Source organism: Leptopilina boulardi, unplaced genomic scaffold, assembly GCF_019393585.1.
Source record: "Leptopilina boulardi isolate dan_hultmark-lab unplaced genomic scaffold, ZJU_Lbou_2.1 LbouV2_150, whole genome shotgun sequence".
Taxonomy (NCBI): domain Eukaryota; kingdom Metazoa; phylum Arthropoda; class Insecta; order Hymenoptera; family Figitidae; genus Leptopilina; species Leptopilina boulardi.
Window position 1 is genome coordinate 2,091,345 of NW_026137697.1, and position 20,368 is coordinate 2,111,712.

Consider the following 20,368-nt stretch of genomic DNA (forward strand, 5'->3'; position numbering starts at 1 on the left):
TGCCAAACTGTTGAAAAAAAATTCTTTTTTTTGTTTCATTTCAACTATTGTCATTCTTTAAAATTTTGCAATTCTTTAATTTAATCACAAATTGGATTTTTAAATGGAATTTTAATTTCCCGCGAAAATTTACAAACAAAATGGCAGACGGTTTTTAACAAGCAGACGACAGTCATTGTGACAATTGTCTGTTTACATCACAGAAGATCAGTGTTTTATAGTGATTATAGTTATTTAAATAAATTTTACAGTGAGAATTGAAATATTAAAAATAAATAAATTGAAAAAGTTTATGAAAATGTAGTTTTCAATGAAAAATGATATGTCATTTTAGAGGAAATATAACCGGTCTTTTTTTTTCCTTATTGGAAGAAAATTGTTTATTTTAGTGAAAAATAATGCAAGATTCTATAGAGATCTCGGAAAATTCATCGATAATGGTTACAGCTATTGATCCTGTGAGACACAGATTTCCTTTTTGTGTGGTATGGACCCCGATTCCTCTTTTAACGTAAGTAATAAAACAAAATGTATTAATTATTATTATTCAGTAAATATAACAAAAAAAAATTCTATTTTATTACATTGTAATTGTAATAATAATAATCATAATAATAATAATTTGGTATAATTTTTTTCCAGATATTTATTTCCCTTTATTGGACACATGGGAATAGCAACATCAACAGGAATAATTGTTGATTTTGCGGGTCCATATTGTGTCTCGGAAGATTCCATGGCATTTGGATGGCCAACGAAATATTGGCAATTAAATTATGCAAAAGCAAAGGGAGGAGTACAAGGATGGGATTCAGCAATTGCTGAAGGAGCACAAGTTTATAGAGGAAGAATGGTAAAGTAAAATACTAAAAAGAAAAAACAGTTTTTTTTTTTTTTGCTCTAATTGGAAATTTAATTTCGCTTTTTACAATTTTTTAGCACAACTTATGCTGGGACAACTGTTATTCTCATGTTGCTTTGACATTGAAATTAATGAATTACAATAACACGAGTCATTGGAATATGATAAAAATTGGTTTTCTCATGACTATTTATGGAAAATACATTAGGTAAGATATTAAACCCCAAATTTATTAATATTTCTTAAATGAAATGAATTTTTTAAACACATCTTTTTGTTTTAGTTTCCGTCATTTTGTCCAAACATGGGGACCTTTTACTCTCATCATCTCTATAATTCTCCTGATCTACTTTTTGACATAAAAATTAATTATTGACAATTTTTTTATTCTTAATATTAATTATAATTGAAATAATTAATTATGATAATTAATTATTTTGAAAAATAGTCAATTTTTAATAGAAGCGAAGAGAAAAATCAAAGAACAATTTTTCACTATCACTTAGGAACTATACAATAATTTGTTAATTTGAGGTAAATTTTTGATAGTACCTATAAATATTTGTATATTTGCGAGTGTTTCTTTTATGTAAATATTTTAATACATACAATTTATTTATAAAAACACTGTGTTAAATTCTTTAATAATTTTTTTTTTTTTAAAGAACTAATTCTGTTTAATTAGTTTTATTAAATGGAATCAAATTTTTTATAGTAAAATATTTTATGTCTATTTAAGGATGAGGATTTCAATAAAAAAAACGGAAGTACAAGCTTTTATACTATAATAAAATATGGCGAATTCTAATAATTACATTCAATGAAATTCTCTCCTAAGACAACATAAGAATATTCCGCGTTATACAAAAGTATTTTCTATTTAATAACTAGTTGACATTTGTTTGTTCATTAAAATATTCAAATATAAAATATTTATGTATATACAGATAACAGAATTACAAATTAAAATTGACTAATTAACTTAAAAATTATTTTTTTCTTTCGAAAGAAAAAAAAACTATCGTGACTAAAATTATTTTTTTAAATTAATAATTATAGTTAATTTATAATTATTAATTAAATGAATATATTTTTGCCATGATAATTTAACATGTCTTATTTTATGGTGAATGTAAAAATATTTTTCACCTCTTAATTTTAAATAAGTAGATTTTTTAAATTAAACTAAGAAAAACCAGTCAAAAGTTGTTATTGTTATAGTTACAAAAAAAAAAAAAAAAAAATAACAGGAAATTATTAAAACTTGAGCAACAAAAATATTGTTAATTTCAGTTAAGAAAATTCGTTTTCATTTATAATTATCAATACTATAATTAATGTTACTACTAGGACAATGGTTATTGTAAATAATGTGCAAATAATTCGATTTTCGTCTTCGTTTTCTTTGAAATTATTTATCGACTTATATCAGTTACTCGCACAATCCATTTCTGCGATAACACTTTTTTCTACTTGAAAACTGTATTCAGTATCTTCATTTTGTATTCTCTCGATATAGGACAAAATTTCATTGACTCGAAGTCTATCAATATCCATGTCATTTAAAATTGATCTCTCAAAATCTTTACTATATTTAAATGGTATACCATTTATGTAATTGTTTTGATTATCAACTTGAGGATTTTGTTGAATTTTATTTTGTTGTAATGGCGGATAATATGGCAATCCACTGATCGAAGGATATAAATTATTTCCTCCCCTTGCATCATTTTCCCCAATATTTCCACCTGGATTACGTCTCTCAATAAAAATAAAATCATCTCCTTGCTCAACAGGTATTGCCTCCTCCGGAGTATCTGGAGGTGAATCCTTTTGATGTTTTTTCTTTCCGAAGAACCAAGACATTTTCTATTGATAAATTTGAAAATATTTGATTATCTTTTTTAAAAATTTGTTTCTTTTATTAGATCTCCATTTTAATATTTTGATATTAATATTAGGTTAGTAAAATACAATCAAAGTTCTAAACAATATACTGGAAGAAACGTTTTTTCCAGAAATTTCTTATTATTTTTATTATAAAAACATTCAAAATAATTAATAAAGAAAATTAGAAAACTAACCTCAAAAAATAAACTGACAGAAATTGAAAGGAATAAATGATAGTGAAATGTGAACGACACAATCAACGAGAAATTTATGTTCGTGTGAAATTAGAGTAATTAGATTATTTAAACGCTGACGAAATGTAACAATTACAAAACATATGAAAGGAATAAAAAAAAAAGTAATTCACTACTTACATGCAATTTTTACAAGGGATCTAAACAAAGAATCTACAACAGAGTAGAGGATACTTCGTTAATAATAACTAACCATATTGAAAATGATTTCCAAATATGGTATCACTTGAAAAACAAATTAATTCCGCTGTTTTTATAAACTTTTATTTGCGTTTAATTCAATGAATAAAGGGAAAAACTAGCCCCCTGAAAATTACTGCAAATTCTTACTGATGACATATAATTCAGGGTAGCCAATATTAATAGAAAAGAGATTAAATTACTTCAATTTATTTTTTTATATTAAATATATTCATATTTAATTTAAAAATATTTTTTAGTAAATAATATTTATTTGTTTGTTTAGTGATTGAAGAAAATAATTAAAACAAATTATAATAATCTTTTATTATTGTGTGTTTTTTCAGTTTTTCAAACAAGTTTTGTAAATTGTTTTCTACATGTTGGTACTACTGATTAGTGGAACTACTGTGTTCAATGTAATATTTAACTGCGCAGTTATTGCTCTTTTTTTATTGAAATTATAGTTATTAATTAATCTTTATTGTACCAATTATATTCAATTTTTGTAAAATTTCGAAAAGAGAGTAGAAAATTTATTAAATAGAATGGAAAACATTTTTTGTTTAAAGTTTTTATTAGTCAATTCAGCAACTGTGAATCAGATTAGGTTAGGTTAGGAAGTAGTCAAAGTTCATGATTTTTCTCGCGATGAAAGTGAAAAAAAATTGAAATTTCTTTCGTCATTTTGTTTTTATTATTGTTAATTTTGATTGTTAGTAAATGTGAGTGATAAATTAAAATAAAAAAAAAACATAGAGAAACGCATGCGTGAATGAAAATTATATACATTTGTGTTTTATAGTTGATCAAATCGCGTCAAGGTAGCAGTTCGGTCGCATTGTTTTCGTGATTGTAAATGCGAGAACAGGTAATTAGTGCTTCGTTTTGTGGCTGTTTTTTTTTTTTTTTAAATGATCTTGTAGAAAAATTATAAATTGTGAATTCTGTCACGTGTTCGCGAATTAAAAATAGACGAAGTCACTTCCTGGAGAAGGTCTTCGTCGCAATTTCTAAAGGTAGGTCAAATTCAAGTGTGACAGGTTCCAATATATACCATATCATGAGCGTCCCGTCTGTCACCTTTACAATTTATTAACCTAAAATTATTATCCAATTTTCATGAAAATATTCGAGTTATTTATCCAAAGCTTTCAAACAAATTAATCACACTAGTGCTTGAATAAATTTATCGAGCATGACATTAACAATGATTTAATGTTCAGTGTCTTGTTTTTATTGAGTTGATGTTATTTTTGGAAACATATTTTTAGAAAAGTTTTCTTAATTACGTATACTTAGGGAATTGAATTTATAAAGAATTTTCATTAGTGCAATTGTTTTTCTGAAGAATATTACTTTGGTTTTAGGTCCATTGGAGGTGATTTTGATTTCTTTTTAATATAATATTGTGATAATCAAAGTTTTAATTAAAATTGATTTAAATTAAATTCAAATAATCCGTGTACATTGAACAATTTAAAGAACTAAATACATCAAGTAAATTGTTTTTAATAACATTGTTAGTTAATTTGTATTTTTTTTCTATTGTATAATTTTTTAAAACAAATTTATTGTTTCAATTTACTTGAAAATTAATGAAGATTATTGTTTTTTTGTCACTAAAACTATAATAAATTAAGTGAATCGAAGCTTTTAATTTATCTACTTGTAGTTAAGGCTTAAAATAACTTAATTATTATTGTCTTACCAGGAAATAGTTTTTTTTTTTGTACATGAACTTAAAACGATTGTTTACTATTGCTAAGACAGTTTATAATCAAAGTTTCAAGTGCTCAATATAGTTGACGGATAAATATAATTCTTTTTTTTTTTATTGTGAAAAATATTTCAAAATCTAGGAAGGGAAAAATAAATTTTTTTCTTGGGTGTTCATTTTTAGATTGAGAAAAAATTGATAAGCCCCCCCCCCTCTCTATCTCTCTCTTCATAGGATAGACTTAATTTAAAAATTGCCAAGTCTATTGGTCGATTTGACGTATAGAATGGCGACTAATCAAGCAGTTTGATTAGATTCTATTCGACGGTATCTGGAGGTCGACTTCCTGCATTATTGGTTGATGCTATTAGTGTGCAACAGTGACGAGGTGAAATAAATGATTGGCTTTACCTGCCAGTTTCTAATAATAGATCTCTCTTCATGTCTACCGATAATTATTAACTTAGTTCCGATGTCGTTCCAATTTTAGCATTCTTTACTTTCATAATAATATGCGTCCAGACTGATTAACGTCAATATTTCTCCATTATAATAAAAAATAAATCTTAAATTTTATAAAAATTTATAATTTATTTATTCATAAAATTTAAATTACAATTATTGAAAAATGGGGGGAAAAAAAAAATTGTTATCTTTGTTTTTTATATTATCTGTTTGTAATATCGCATTTTTATATTTTTTCAAAGCTATTTTTAAATAAATAGCATTTTATTATCAGAATTATTATCAGTGAAAAATCAGTTGTTTCTGGTATTGAATGACTTTGCAATATGGATAAATCGTATAATGATTTCTATGCGATTTGTTAATTTTCTGTTCGTCCATTATTTTCAAGAGAGAGAGAGAGGGGTAAATATATCCATGTGACAATTGTGGACTTCCTCTTATCTTATGCCAAATGAGAACCTGGTGCATCATCGGAAAGCTCCAACACGTGTTTCACATTTCTATATTTTAAATTAACTAGCACTTCTTCCGAGATGTGACAAACTATTGTCAAATATTTCATTTTCTTTTTGAAATAAATTCAAATAACAGGAACATATAAATAGAATTCGTGTTTTTGTTTAATAAACATTTTTTTTTTTTTGAAATTTATGTTTTATAAATGAAAATTTTACTGAGGCATTTTTAATTAATCGAGAATATTTTGTTCTTTTATTGTTACATTTTTTTCTTTGTGGTTTGAAAAATATTTTTTTACAGGAAAAAAAAAAATTTTTTTTCTTTTGAAATATAAAAACTTCGATTTGAAACGCGTGTATATGATTGTTATTGATATGTGTTATAAATGGGGATGTAATTTGTTTCTGTAAAAAAGAAAAAAAAAAATTTTTTTTTTTTCTTTCGTTTAAATATTGTTTTAATTGTATATTAAAATGTTTATGGCGTTTTGCAGGATTCGAGGTCGCATGTGACGTATACGGAAGGGTGTGGGTGCGATAGGGTGGTCAATGCAATGCGTGGTGGAGGAACGAGGTTCCAGGATGTCCAGTGATCACCCACCGACCACTACAGCGAAAGGTAATAATTTCGTTAAATATGTAATTTAATTACAATGTAAATAGAAAACTGAAAGGGGGGAAAAAAAAATTTTTTTTTTCGTATTAATTTTCAAAAAATAAACAATATAGAATTTATTTTGATTATTTTCTTGTCTTTAATTTTAAAAATAATCTATATAGACTAAAAAGATATTTAAGAGTATAATTTCAATTAGATTTCTAGTAACGATTTTATACGGTATAAAGAACGAGAACATTGTGCAATATGAATACAAAGTAGTAAAATAGCTGCAGGTTAAAATTAACTACGTCTATTTAATTGTTTGGTGTCTTTGAGGTTTACATTAAAGAATATGTGTTGCAAAGTTTTGAAATCAATTCAACAAATTCTCATTTAGGAAATAAAGTCATAAATCTGGAGTTATGATTTTAGCCTTCATGATGAGCCATTTTAAATTAGATCATCTTTAAAATAAATTCTTAATCTTCAATAACTTTTGTTTATTTATAATAATTATTATTATGTGTAATGTTAAAAGATAAAATTTACGGCCTATTAAATTCGTTTCATTTATAGATTATTATATCTGTTAATAAATTTCAAAAATTGGCTCAAATATAAAATTTACAAAAAATTATTATTATTATTTTATTTTATTGTTTAAAGACAAGAAAATAGGAGAATAATTCTGATGTTTGATTATAAAAAGAAATTTTAATTTTAATTATGTAATAAAAATATATTAATTTATTACATAATAATAATAATAATAATAATTATTTATTATTAAATAAATAATAATTAACAATTTATATTAATGGTTTATAATTCTGAATTTAAACTTTTTGTTTACTAAAGGCGTCATTATAATTTCTTATATTAATTATATTTTATATCTATTATATAAAATATATTTAATATATAAGAAACTATAATGAAGCAGGAATTTATTAATTTGAAAATTTCACAATATTATAATGTCGTAAGGGAAAAATTCATATATACATCTCTTTTTTTTTGATCTTTTATTGACATTATAAAGGCACGTGTTCATAGAGAATTTGATATATAATGCGGAAACGTGACCCTAAAAGGGTTTCAGAAAGACACGTGGCAACAGGATTTCGAACATTTATATCGTTACCGTCCAATAGGATTTAAAGTTTGTCACTATTAATTAAACTTAAGATATACATTATGTTTCATTTAATTTATTTTTTAATAAATAGTAATTTATAAAACCCATCTTAGAAAACATTTTTGATGAAGGCATTGAAATGGAAAAATTTACTATATTGTAACAATAACGTTAAATGATTTTTCAATTTTTTTTTTGTTTCAAAAGCCCATATAATGCAAATATATACTATGTTTAAATTTTATTTGATATATATATTATTTAAAATATAATACACTGTTGCTCGTGATAAAGAAAAAAAACATTTTTCATTCACGTGAACTTTATGGAAACTTCACGTGATTATGACGAATATATGTAAAATATATATATATATAATTCGATATAAAGAGACTAAATCTATTCACAATATCCAATTATAATTTTGTGAATAACTTTTATTCTTGAACTATTAAAATAGATAAAGATAAAATCCCTTGTAAAAACCGGTTTCATTATTAAAAATTCATTGCTTAAGTAAATATTTACGAATGTCTTTTATAAATATAAAATTTTATATATTAACCCATACAATGTACGTTAATTTTTGTTTTATATAATTACATTTTTCTTTTTATTTAAATAATTAAATTAAATTACTTTTATATTTGATAAATTTAGATATGATAAATTAAAGTACACTGGAACCTCAATAAAAAATTGACACACACTCAAACTTCGATAATTAGAGTTCTAGTGCTTTTTATATATATATATATATTTTTTATTAATTGAAATGATTAAAAGTTATACAAGATAAATAAACAATTAATAAATTAGAAGTATTTTTTATCTTCTCGTGCACGTGTTTTTTTTTACGTCAATCGACTATTTCCATAAAACTTGCGTTAATAGTTTAAAAATAATTTTGTTATTTCTCCAACATAAAAATATATGACGAAATAGCAATAAAAATAGATGTAAAAATTATTTTTTTTAAATAAAAGAATGATTTATTTACTCTATATAATGTATATAGGGAAAATAAGATTTTTATTTTTTGTAAGTTAAAAAAAAAATATAAATAATATGAATGAAATTTTGTCGATTGGAATAGAATAGATATATAGGTATGTTTTTTTTTCTTTTTTGTATATCTAAATGAAGGACTCTGTCAGAGTTACTCCGCACATGAATGAAAAAGAGATCCTGTGAGTTGAACAAAGGTATATAAAATGAAAGAGAGTGTTAAAAAAAGAAGTGTGGAGTTTATATGTATTTCAAAGTGCCAGATGGAGAGATGTGGGTGGACATATCTTGAACCTTACGTGGTTCGACAGAAATATATATTATATTTGTCTACTCGGAATGAAAAGATATTATTAATTGAAATTGTCGTGCCAAATTCTTTAAATAGATTTCTCAGCAAACTTAAAATAACCAAAATTTTTATTCATACTTTTTGACAAAATTTATTTAATGATGTTAAAAAATTTTGAAAAATGAAAATATAAAAAATTACCGACATAGGAATCTACCTTACCGACTGATGGTAAAACAAGTTTTTTGACAAACAAAAAATTACCGACATGTAATCTACCTTACCGACTGATGGTAAAGAAATTTTCTATGTCGGTGATTTTTATATTTTCATTTTTCAAAAATCTGTTTTTACCATCAGTCGGTAAGGTAGATTCCCATGTCGGTAAGGTAGATTTCTAGGTCGGTAATTTTTTTATTTTTGTATTTTTAAAAAATTTTACCATCTTGTTAATTTTTTAACCATCTTGTAATATTAATTAAAAATTAATGACTTAAATAGGTTCTAAATTCATAGTTTCTTAGAGAGTACTAATATCAACTTTCATTAATAAACGGAACTTGAAAAATATTTATACTGATTGCTACAGTATGACACATTCTTGTACATATATGTAAAATTCGATTAAAATGACTATAATTTTTTTTTTTTAAACGATAGTGAAAAATTATTCTCATTTGCATATTAAATTGTTAAAATAACATGTAATTAGAAAATTCTATATATAATTAAATTTTGTATAATTTTGAAATAGTAGGAAAAATTGCATTATATATATTATGTTTTTCAAACATATTTTTCTTATTTGTGATTGACTTTATGATTAATACTCATTAGCCAATCAAATGTTTGAAAAGTAATAATCATTTAATGACGTTAGATTTTTCTTAAATATCTCAGTAATTTTCAAAGAAACTCTTATAAATCAATATATAGAACTGGTTTTTTTTCATCATCATCATCATCATCATCATCACCACAATAATAGAAACCGATAATTCAATAAATTATAAGTCAATTATAATTGGCGCTTGTTTATATTAATGTTTATAAAGATAAATGTTTTTCTGTTTTAATATAGAATATATTAATTTCATCTTAAAATTTGATAACTATTTAATGATTAGTTTTTAAAATTTCTATCCATGTTATTTGGGAAATTAATAAAGTTTACATCGTTTATCTTAAACGATTAGAAAATAATTTTTTTTTTTATTACAGAAAATTATTTTAAAAAAATGTTATCTAAAAAAATTTATTTTATAATTTGTTAATAAATAATAATAATTGTTTTATTTTTTTGTTTCAGGTACGTTTCCAAAAGTAGATTACAAGTTTCAACATATTGGTGAGTTTTTGAAATTTTTTTTTTTTTAAATTTTCCTTTGGTTTATAATTTTTTTAGAACAAAAAATGTTCTTTTTTTTGCATAATTAAAATAAGAATTGTGTTAGAAAAAATTGAAATTTCGCGACTGAATTAAAAATAGGTAAAAGAATAAATTTGCATTCAGTAAAAATAAGGTTTGTTTCTCTCGTTTCTTGGAAAAATATTTGTTTCAAAACGTTGAGTTTTGTATAGGAAACTATGTGCGAGTGCTTGAATATGTAATAATAGATAATAATCCAATGGATCAAAACGTCACGTTTGGCTTCTTGATAGACGATTACGTTGTCGTTCATGATCTTGACACGTGTCGATTAAATAAACAGTGAGTAGTTATTACCAGAAGAGGTAGTGTTTTCTTTTTCTTTATTATTTTTTTTTTGAGGATGACTCTAGGCAATTAGTTATTATTATATTAATTACACGGATCCGGGAAATGAAGGTCGGGGAAGAAAATAATAATTTTTGTTTTGTTGATTCGCATTATATAGAGATGATCGTGAAAATATTCTCTCTCACTTGATGCCAAATCTCTGTTATGCAGTTGATGTGTGCCAAAGGAGATTTCGGAAAAGTGAATTTCACTGCTCGTTTATTTATTCTCGGGATGCACTCTCGCCATGATTATACTTGCGGTTTCTAAAGAGGAATCTCACTGACCCCACCGCGCTGCTAGAGCCAAGAAGATGTTAGACCAATATTATACGTCTGCTTCCTTCGGGCACTTCGCCACAACGACCAAATTCTATTTTCAGTTTGTGAAATTTTGCTTTATATATTAGTATTTTCCGTAATTGAAAAAATTCTTTTGTTTCGATAACAGAACGTTTGGTTCGGCTTTAAAATCTGGCTGGTTGATATAAACAGAATTAGGAAAAAAGGAGTTTTGTCGTTTTAACTAAAGTTGCTGAAAAATTTTAGATGCTTGAAACCCAAAAAAATCTAACTCTGTAGAAATTCTTGTCTTCTGTTGATTGAACTTCAAAATTGCAACAGTTTTTTTTTTAATTTTTATGGCAGATATTTCAAAAGGTATACACTGAAAAAAATTTGCTTCGCATTAATGACTATTAACCATAGCAACTTTAAATCTAGTCAGCGTAGTCAATTCAGTTATGTAGCTTGGTGAATATTGTCAAAGTCGATTTAGTAGAATTGACCCCTTGTTTCCTAGTTATATTAACTAAAGTGTTTGGTTAATATCACATATATCTATAGTCAATTTTGCTAAAGTTTAATTAGTCAAAGTGATTCTAGCTAATGTAACTAAGATACCTGGTTATTCTGATAAGCTTCCCTAGTCATTCCGACTAATTGTCGAAATCAACTTTTACCAAGATTGCCTATTGGGTTCCTCTTGTAACCAGGAAAATTAGTCAATTCCTGGTATACGGGGGTTAGGAATTTTTTTCAGTGCACGGAGAGAAATAGATGGTACGGGGTACTATCTAGATAGTACCAGGTACCATATTTGATCTTATATATACGGACAGCTATCTATGTAGATTCTATCAGTTACTATCCAGATTGTACGGAGTAACATCTTAATTGTAGTGGGTAACATAACCATACTTTTTGTAATATTTTTGATAGTACCGAGTAGCATAATGATAGTACCGGATAACATCTACTTTTTACAATCTTAAGATCATAAGTTCTTACCATCTATTTCTCTCTGTGAATTTATAAAATATACAGATTCAGAATATGCTTTTGAATCAATAATTTTTATGCCTTTGGCAAAAATGCTGTTTTTTTTAATAGCATATTTCTCAGTGTACCTAAAGTCGTTATTAAATTAATAATTCTATAGCATATGCTTCTGAAGCAATAATTTTTATGCCTTTAGCAGAAATGCTGTTGATTCAATAGCATATTTTTCTCAGTGTACTAAATTTTCATTTGATGCTATTTGGATACCTAAAATCGGTACTCTTTTAGTACTTTCCTTTTAGAGTGTTTGGAGGATTTGTCAGTTCTTTGATTCTAATTTAAAATTTTATATTATAGAAATAGAAAAGTGTCAAATGATTTTCAAAATTGTGGAAAATATTCGTACTTCTTTTTTTTCGAAGAAATAGCGGAAATCTTATTTAGCAATTAAGCACGTGGTTTATAGAAGAGGGAGTTATAGTATAATAGTTTATTATTAGCGTAGAGTCCATGATTTTGTGGCTATAGATAGTTGTACGCGAATGCAGCTTCTTATATATGATGGTCAGAGATTCATTGAGGAAGGAGGTTGGTTTAAAAAAAAGTGCGATAGAGAGAGAGAGAGAGAGAGAGAGAGGGGGGGGGGGCAACACACATTAAGAGGAACGAGGTATGAAGGCGCCGACAATAAACACACGTATATCACATCCGACCGGAATAAATCGAAAGAGCGGGTTGGTCATTCGAAAATAGATTGACCAACCACCGGTCATGTTGGAGTTAACGACTCATAAGAGATGTGTCGTTAATGTGATCTTTCTCCTCTGTTAGAAATTTATTTTTAGACCTTATCAGGAATAACCTCAAGGACGTTTATTGCAAAATATAATTTTATTAATTCGCAACGCACTTTTATAACTAAAAAATAATTCTAATGCTTAACTCAAAAGGAAAATAAACAGATTCATTCTATATGCAAATTTTGAAAATTTGTCATTTATCGTTTTAATAATTTTAGATTGGAATTATTTCCTGAGACTGTTTTATTATTTATATTAATATATGAAATCTTATTCGGAAAGATTTTGTTAGTTCCTTTGTGTTCTTCATATTATTTTAAAAGAATTCTTTGTTCAAGTTATTGTAGAAAGTTTTCTTTTATTATAATTTCTTTTCCGCAGTGTGTGTATGTGTGTGTAGAAAAAAAGTTTTAGTGATTATTCTAAAGAAGAAAGTTATTTTAAGAGGACTCTGTTTTTAGACTGCAGGTGGTTCTCTCGAAGTGTATTGTTCTAATTTTGTAGATTTGGCTCTCAAGTAAAAAGAGGCCAACCAATTTCTAGTTTGCAAAACTTTGCTATTGATTATTAACTCAAATATTTCATTTTACTTATTGTACATAAAATTATATATTTGTGTCTAGAAAATGAGGAAATATTTATTAATAGGGCTAAATTAAATAATAAATTAATTATTCAAATATTTTTTATTTATGCTAAAAAAGCTTATAAAAAGTAACGATATAAAGTTAAATTCTCGATGTATAATTATAATCAATGGTATAGCTTCCAGACAGTTGTTTTAATAATTGATAATTTTTCATATTTTCGAATTCAGTATTTTTTTTTTTTTTTTTTTAATAAAAAACGTACAATGCAAATCATTAAAATTGTAGCTTCATAATATTTTAACGTTTCTGAATACTGAAAAATTGAATAGTCATATGGTTTTAAAAATAGAATTTCAGTGTGGTTTATATTCATTTAAACGAGAGACAATTAAATGTTAAGAGTTGCATGTGCACATTTATGATTATTCAGTCATGTTATATATATATATGCGCCTGAAGTAGTATAATATTGAAGGGTCCTTTTCAATCAATCGATATAGCAGCTTAAAAAAAATCAGGTCATATGAAAAAAATCCTATTTTTCCCTTTTAACAAAAGGAAGTTGTTGTTTTTAAATTTTGTATTCTTTCATTAAAATTATACCATTGAACTCGAATTATATTTTTGAAATGTAAAGATGAGAATTTAATTATTCTGTTATCGCATCTGGTCGGTAACCGTTTTATATTATGAAAGCAATAGTGTAGTCACCTCTCTTTGTCTCTGCGTGCACATCACAGGACCAGAGTCCATATATGCGTGTATAAATACATAGAGAATTATAAATATTATTAAATATATATATATATATACGAAAGTACCTATATGACGATTACACAACAAACTTGCGCAATGGTTTTAGAATAAGGCAACACACGAGTGTATTTCCGCGACGATATAAATAAACCACTTGGTTATGCTCGCCATTATGCATGCGCACATATTTGCGCGCTTACGTTGCGTTAAATGCATTTTACCTGCACTTGCATTTCAAACTCGTATATACAATATATATATACATGTACACGTGTGCAAGCTCCTTTATAAATATGGATATTGAGTCTTCATATATACACTTCCTGTTGATTGTATTACTCATACTATATACTTGATCTTGTAACAACGCCGATTTGTTTGTTTATTATAATTTATGCACTGTGAAAAGTTTTCTTTTTTTATACTTTACAAATAGCTGCCGCGCGTTCCTTCTGTTTAGATATATATACACACTGAAAAAATTTGCTTCGCATTAATAACTATTAACCATAGCAACTTTAAATCTAGTCAGCGTAACCAAGCATCCTAGTCAATTCAGTTATGTAGCTTGGTTAATATTGTCAAATTCGATTGACCCCTTGTTTCCTAGTTAGGTATATTAATTAAGGTGTTTGGTTAATATCACATGCTCTCTAAATCTGAATCAGTCATATTTCACTGATTAGCAGGTAGAAATCTACTAATTGTAGATGGCCGCAAAATCTACTCATTTAATAGTTAATTTTAAAGGTTATGTTATATACAAATTATTGTTTTACATAAGTTATTTTCTATTGCTTGTATATTCACTAATTATATTAGTAAATTTCAAAAAATAACTGAAACTTCAGTTAAAATGAAAAGTACTGATTGAATTAGTAAAATTTCTACTGATTCAGATTTAGAGAGTGTATCTATAGTCAATTTTGCTAAAGTTTAATTAGTCAAAGTGATTCTAGCCAATTTAATTAAGATACCTGGTTATTCTGATAAGCTTCTCTAGTCATTCCGACTAATTGTCGAAATAAACTTTGACCAAGATTGCCTATTGGGTTCCTCTTGCAACCAGGAAAATTAGTTAATTCCTGGTATACGGGGGTTAGGAATTTTTTTCAGTGTATATTATTATTTTACTGTCATTTATGAAAAGAAACATCAATATATTTCGCTGTTAAAAAATTATTCATTTTTAAAAATATTTCTAAATTTCACTTGACAGATTTTCAATTGCGTTTCAATCAGTAAAATATCCATGAATTTCCCTATAAAAAATTATTAATTATTTTTCATCATTTGGAATAATTTTCCAACCACTTGGCGCATGTATAGAAAAAAGTTAGCAGTGGTAGTGAATTTTGTTTTTTCAGTATTCGTTAAAATCAGTAGCTAATTTTATATTCGTTTAGAAAAAAATTTTTCGAACAAGTTTGGAAACTCCTTCTTTTTGTCTATACTCAAAATAGATATTGTATTTTTAATGTCGCAATTGAGGAGAATTTATATATATATATATTGTAAATTTTGAATCATTATTTTCGACAGACAATGCATATAGTAAAATAATTAATGTCAGAGACAATTCGTTTTCTTTTCGTAGAATATAATTGAATTATTTGTTTACCCCTTCTTCAATCCCCTTTTATATTATAGTCATTCACAAAAGTGACAAGTGAAAATTATATTATTTCGTTGCTGCGGATGGCAGCAAAAAGTGAATTAGTGATGCTGTATTTAAAACGAGAATTCACAATTTCCGTGAAATGATTGTTTTTAATTTCATTTGCGACATTTTAATTTGATTTCTTGCTTGAAAATTCTTCATTCTACATCTACTATTTCTAATTTAATAAGTCTTTTTTTATATTTTTCTAATTTTCGTTTATTCTCTTTTCTCTATTTTGATGTATATATAAACTTTTTTTTTTTCTATCAATCATTCGTTTGCTCTTTTTTGTTACGTATATTTTTATTCTGTTATTTAACATTGAGAATTACGTTTATTACGTCATTTTATCATGATTCTATAAATATAAAGAATATTGACCAAAGAAGTCTTTGATTTATATAAGAGCAGACGTATTTATTGTTTTGATGAATATGGAATTTGTTTTTGTATACACTGAGAAAAAAAATTTAGTGTTTGCAACAAAATTGTTAGGTTAGGCAATTTTGGTTCTTGGAACCAAATTTTGGTTGGCTGAAACAAAGTCGTAGGGTTATCTCAACTAAACATTTGGTTGAACATTTTTAAATACCAACCAAAATTTAGTTACGACAACAAAATAATTTGGTTAACACAACAAAATAGTTTGGTCTAAGAAACCAAATGATCGTTTGTTGTCCTAACCAAAATTTGGTTGTGACAACCAAACATTTTTGTTATGCCAACAAAAAACAACACTCAACCTAATTTTTTGGTTGACTCAAACAAATAGTTTGGTTGCTTAAATACCAATAAAATTTTTTTGTTGGCCCAACCAAATTTTGGTTGCTCTGACAAAACATTTTTCTCAGTGTATACGAATAGGTAGAAAAAGTATCGATTTTGAGGTATTTTTTAATTTAATTTTTTTTCTTCGAAAATTAGGTTATGTGATTTTATAATAATGGGTTATAATATAATTAAAAAAAGGAATAAAGAAAAATGATAGGAAAATGACATCAGCAGGTGTTTGAAAATAGGTATTTTTATTTGCGTTCCCCTTTATTTTTACACAGTAAGTCCCTACTGTAAAGGGGTTAATTATAACTGTGAAAAAGTAATTAAAGGCAACGACGCAGTGTGTTCGAATTGTGTGAAAATTGCTGGTTAAACCTGTTAGAGAAACTGTGCTTAACGAGGTGTTGTAAAACCATAAAGTCATGCCTTAAATAGTCTCGTGTGTTACTATACAAACTCCTTGATCATGAAGATATAAAAATCTCCGGAAGGGCTTTAAATATCCTTTTAATAGATTTTTTTCCCCCTTTTTTTTTGTATTTATTTTAGATTTTTATTTTTTATATCTGTCAATTTTTTTTTCTCATTTTAATTTTCATTTGCAATTATTTACACGGAAAAATTAATTGAATTCTGTTCCATTTTTTTTTTTAAACAAAAAAATCTGTTTTTTGAAAATTTATTTGTTTTTTATTTTATAAATATTGGAGAGTAGAAATACAGAGGGAATTATTATTATTATATCGCGAACAATGTGCAATCAAATAGAAATTCATTTAGATTTTGTTATAAAACTAATTGAGCGAAAAAATTCGTTAAGCATCAGTTGAAGAGAGGTATACACTGGAAGTAAGCCAGACCACGTGGTCAACAGGTGTTTTGCCTTTAAGCTGTCGATTTTTCCCGTCCCATGAAATAAAGATTCGCGATAATTTTATTTTAAATCAAAAATTTTAATTTTTTTAATTACAATAATTAAAAACAAAAAAGAAAAGGAAAAATTTTCATTTTATTTTTTTTTCTTTTTTATTTGTTTTTTTAAAATTCAATTTATTTTAAAACATAGTAAAATTTTAATTTGTTAAATTCATATAAATAGTTAACACTTTTTTTTTTCTATAAAATCATATTTTTTTTCTAAATGAAATTAAATACTGAAAATTTACCTTTCGTGCAATGTAGCTGTATTTAACCGCACACAATGCACTGGGACACGGGGTCTATTTTTAAATTGAGTTTACGAGCTTTGTGGGTGTAGGAAGTTGTATGAGGAAAAGGAAGGAGGGAGGGGGAGTGACGAAGGGTTGTATAAGTAACGAACGTCGCATACATACAAATCCCTAAGAGAATTCGATCGATAATATGGCCTTCGAGACGCGATCATCAGTGGTTAAAAACTAACACGTGGGGGTAAAATAACTCACACACTCGATTCTTATAATTTACGGTGATTAACTTGTTTTTTTTTTTTAATCTTTTTTTATTTATTATTATGTTTTTATTTCTATTTGTTTTTTAAATTGTACGTTGGACCAATAAATAATAATAAATAATTGTTAGAAGAATTTTTTAACAAATATATTTTTGTTTTTTACACTAGAACCTCAATAATTGAGACTAGGAAAAACTTGTCTCAACATTGTTGGTAGAATTACACTGGAACCTTAATTAATGGGACAAGTTTTTCCCAGTCTCAATTATTGAGGTTCTAGTGCAATATAAAAAAAATATATTTGTTAAAAAATTCTTCTAACAATTATTTATTATTATTATTTTTTATTAATATATTATGGAATTGTTGATAATTAGAAAGGAAATTCTAAATTATTATTTTTATACACGAAATAGCAAATATCATTTGCGCTATAAATAATTGCTTTAATGAAATTCAGGATTGACATTAAACACGTGTGTAGATGGCATTTCCGAATAATAAATCGCAGAAGCAATCACAAATCCTCGAGGTTTCGTGTGTAGTGTTCCCATAGCAGCATTGACCGCTTCTATTTATACAATATGCCCTGTTGCCTCCCTCAGTTACATTCTATCCTCCTCTCTCCAATATTCATCATCTCTCTTTCTACTTTGTTCACGTATAGATATATATTTATTATATTTAAAATCTTCTTTTTGTTTTTGTTTAATTAAATACATAATTAATACCTCCAATTATAAAATTTATGAAATAATTATGTTATTGACATTTATTATCCAAATTACAATTATAATAAATATATTATATTATATTATATTATATATATTTTATTGTAATAAATATTTTGTAATAATTTATACAATTTTTTATAATATATAATATATAATATATAATTTTTGTAAATAATAATGTTTAGGTTATTTTTTATTTTATTTTTTTTCTTTAGTACAGTTTTACATTATTGGTACTTGTGCATATTTACACCTCGCGTACTTGGAAGTTTCACGATTTGTAACGCCCACTTGGTGCACTTTACACCCACCTATTTTACCCCTTTCAACCCTCTATGTACTGCGATATTGTAATCCCACTTGAGAGACACTTTCATGATTCGTTAATATTAATAGCATTTTGAATAGAATTTTTTTTAAAGATCAAGGGAAAAAAAGTTTATTTATTCATTTCTTATTTATCAAAATTATCTTATGAAAATACGCTCCATTGTTATTTCTTCCGATTTTATCTCTGCTTCTGATAATTTTTTTTTTTTTTTTTTTAGAAAGATTTTGTCTTTTCTTTTTAAATTTTATTTACATATAGAATTTTTGTTAATTATTTTTTTTTTACACTAAAAAAGAAACATATAAATAAAAATTAGAAATACAGGTGAATTTACGATGGGGGCGCGTCTTACTAAAAAACAACTTTTCCACTTATGGCGCACCGCAGTAGAAACAGTCAATATTTGTTCCGCTCAGGGGAAACAAACTGTTTTAATATATATAACCAGAGAAAAAAATTTATACTCTCTTTTAAAATATTTATTTTTAATCAATTTTATTTATTTTTATTAAAATAAAATTTTTAATTATAATAATTAATTTTATAGTTTTTTTTTTTTTTTTTTTAAATTGAATTGCAATTTTTTTATTATAAGGAAAAAGATAGAGAAAAAAGAATAAAAAATAAGTTTGAAAATTGAATTAAAGTTTTTCTTTTCTGTAATAAATGACAATGGTAAATATTGCCAAGAGGAAACTTGGCCTTAGTATATATGTGTGAAATTCACATTTGATGTGAATTTTATATATATATATATATAAATATAATATGAAAAATCGAATAAACTCGGCCAACTTTTCTCTCAGAAAATTCACTCGTCATTTTTCTTTTCAATTTTATAACGACAAAATGTCGACAAACATCACTTTTTCATAGGGAAACTGGGGCATTTCTTCCGCATTGGCCACTGCGCACATGAAGGGGGGTTGGAAATCGCTATTTCTCGATTAACCTAAAGTTTTCATTTGAAAATTTATTTCATCAACCGAAATAATTGTAGTTTATGATTACAAATAACGACAAAAAGGAAATATTTCTTCATTAGAAATTGTTGCCAATTTTCCATAAAAATTCGCTATTCAATTCAAAAAATAAATTTTCATCATTTAAATAAAAATTCGTTTAGTTCTATTTTATAAAATTCAACTAAATAGAAATCGATCTATATATCGATAATAAATATTTGATATTTGTTTCAAATATACAGAAATTTTGTTGAATAAAATTTATTTAATTTAAATAAAAATTATTTGTTTCAAGTAAATGAAATTTAAAAGTGAATTTTTGTCATATTTCAGAGGGATATTGTATTTTTTAAAAGGGGGTTGAAAGGGAAGATATTCATATAGCTCAATTCTATTCAAGTCTTCAGTTT

At 25.7% G+C, this 20,368-nt stretch overlaps 3 protein-coding genes across 15 annotated transcripts in view; 2 read left to right on the forward strand and 1 right to left on the reverse strand.

Moving 5' to 3' along the window:
* Nucleotides 1-152: 152 nt before the first annotated feature.
* On the forward strand, nt 153-2,109 carry LOC127276620 (transmembrane protein 222). The gene is made up of 4 exons (XM_051297185.1): nt 153-511; nt 643-853; nt 940-1,070; nt 1,146-2,109. Exons 1-4 carry the CDS (start codon nt 399-401, stop codon nt 1,222-1,224), a joined length of 534 nt encoding a protein of 177 aa, XP_051153142.1. The 5' UTR covers nt 153-398; the 3' UTR covers nt 1,225-2,109.
* On the reverse strand, nt 1,631-3,348 carry LOC127276621 (uncharacterized). Of its 2 annotated transcripts, none has more exons than XM_051297186.1 (2): nt 3,200-3,348; nt 1,631-2,731 (listed from the first exon to the last, which is right to left on the reverse strand). In XM_051297186.1, the coding sequence occupies exons 1-2, from the start codon at nt 3,200-3,202 to the stop codon at nt 2,291-2,293; spliced, it is 444 nt and encodes a 147-aa protein (XP_051153143.1). In that variant the 5' UTR covers nt 3,203-3,348; the 3' UTR covers nt 1,631-2,290. The 2 variants fall into 2 exon arrangements, with proteins under 2 accessions (XP_051153143.1, XP_051153144.1); XM_051297187.1 differs by having other exon boundaries at nt 3,127-3,348.
* Nucleotides 3,349-3,618: 270 nt separating this feature from the next.
* Nucleotides 3,619-20,368, forward strand: part of LOC127276622 (histone deacetylase 4) — a 90,763-nt gene continuing 74,013 nt past the window's right edge. For 6 of the 12 annotated variants that reach the window (XR_007842225.1, XM_051297195.1, XM_051297196.1 and 3 more), the window contains exons 1-2: nt 3,620-4,205; nt 6,327-6,451. Coding sequence is in view for 9 of the 12 variants with exons in the window: in XM_051297188.1 (XP_051153145.1) it covers nt 6,382-6,451 (70 nt within the window). In the remaining 3 variants the exon portion in view is untranslated. Of the gene's footprint in view, nt 4,206-6,326; nt 6,452-20,368 lie in introns of all 12 variants that reach the window. The other 6 variants (XM_051297199.1, XM_051297200.1, XM_051297190.1 and 3 more) reach the window with 5 other exon arrangements.

Coding starts and splice junctions, on each gene's coding strand:
- LOC127276620 (XM_051297185.1), top strand. CDS start 399: ATGCAAGATTCTATAGAGATCTCGGAAAATTCATCGATAATGGTTACA. Junction 512..642: donor ACCCCGATTCCTCTTTTAAC/GTAAGTAATAAA, acceptor ATTTTTTTCCAG/ATATTTATTTCCCTTTATTG. Junction 1,071..1,145: donor ATTTATGGAAAATACATTAG/GTAAGATATTAA, acceptor TTTTTGTTTTAG/TTTCCGTCATTTTGTCCAAA.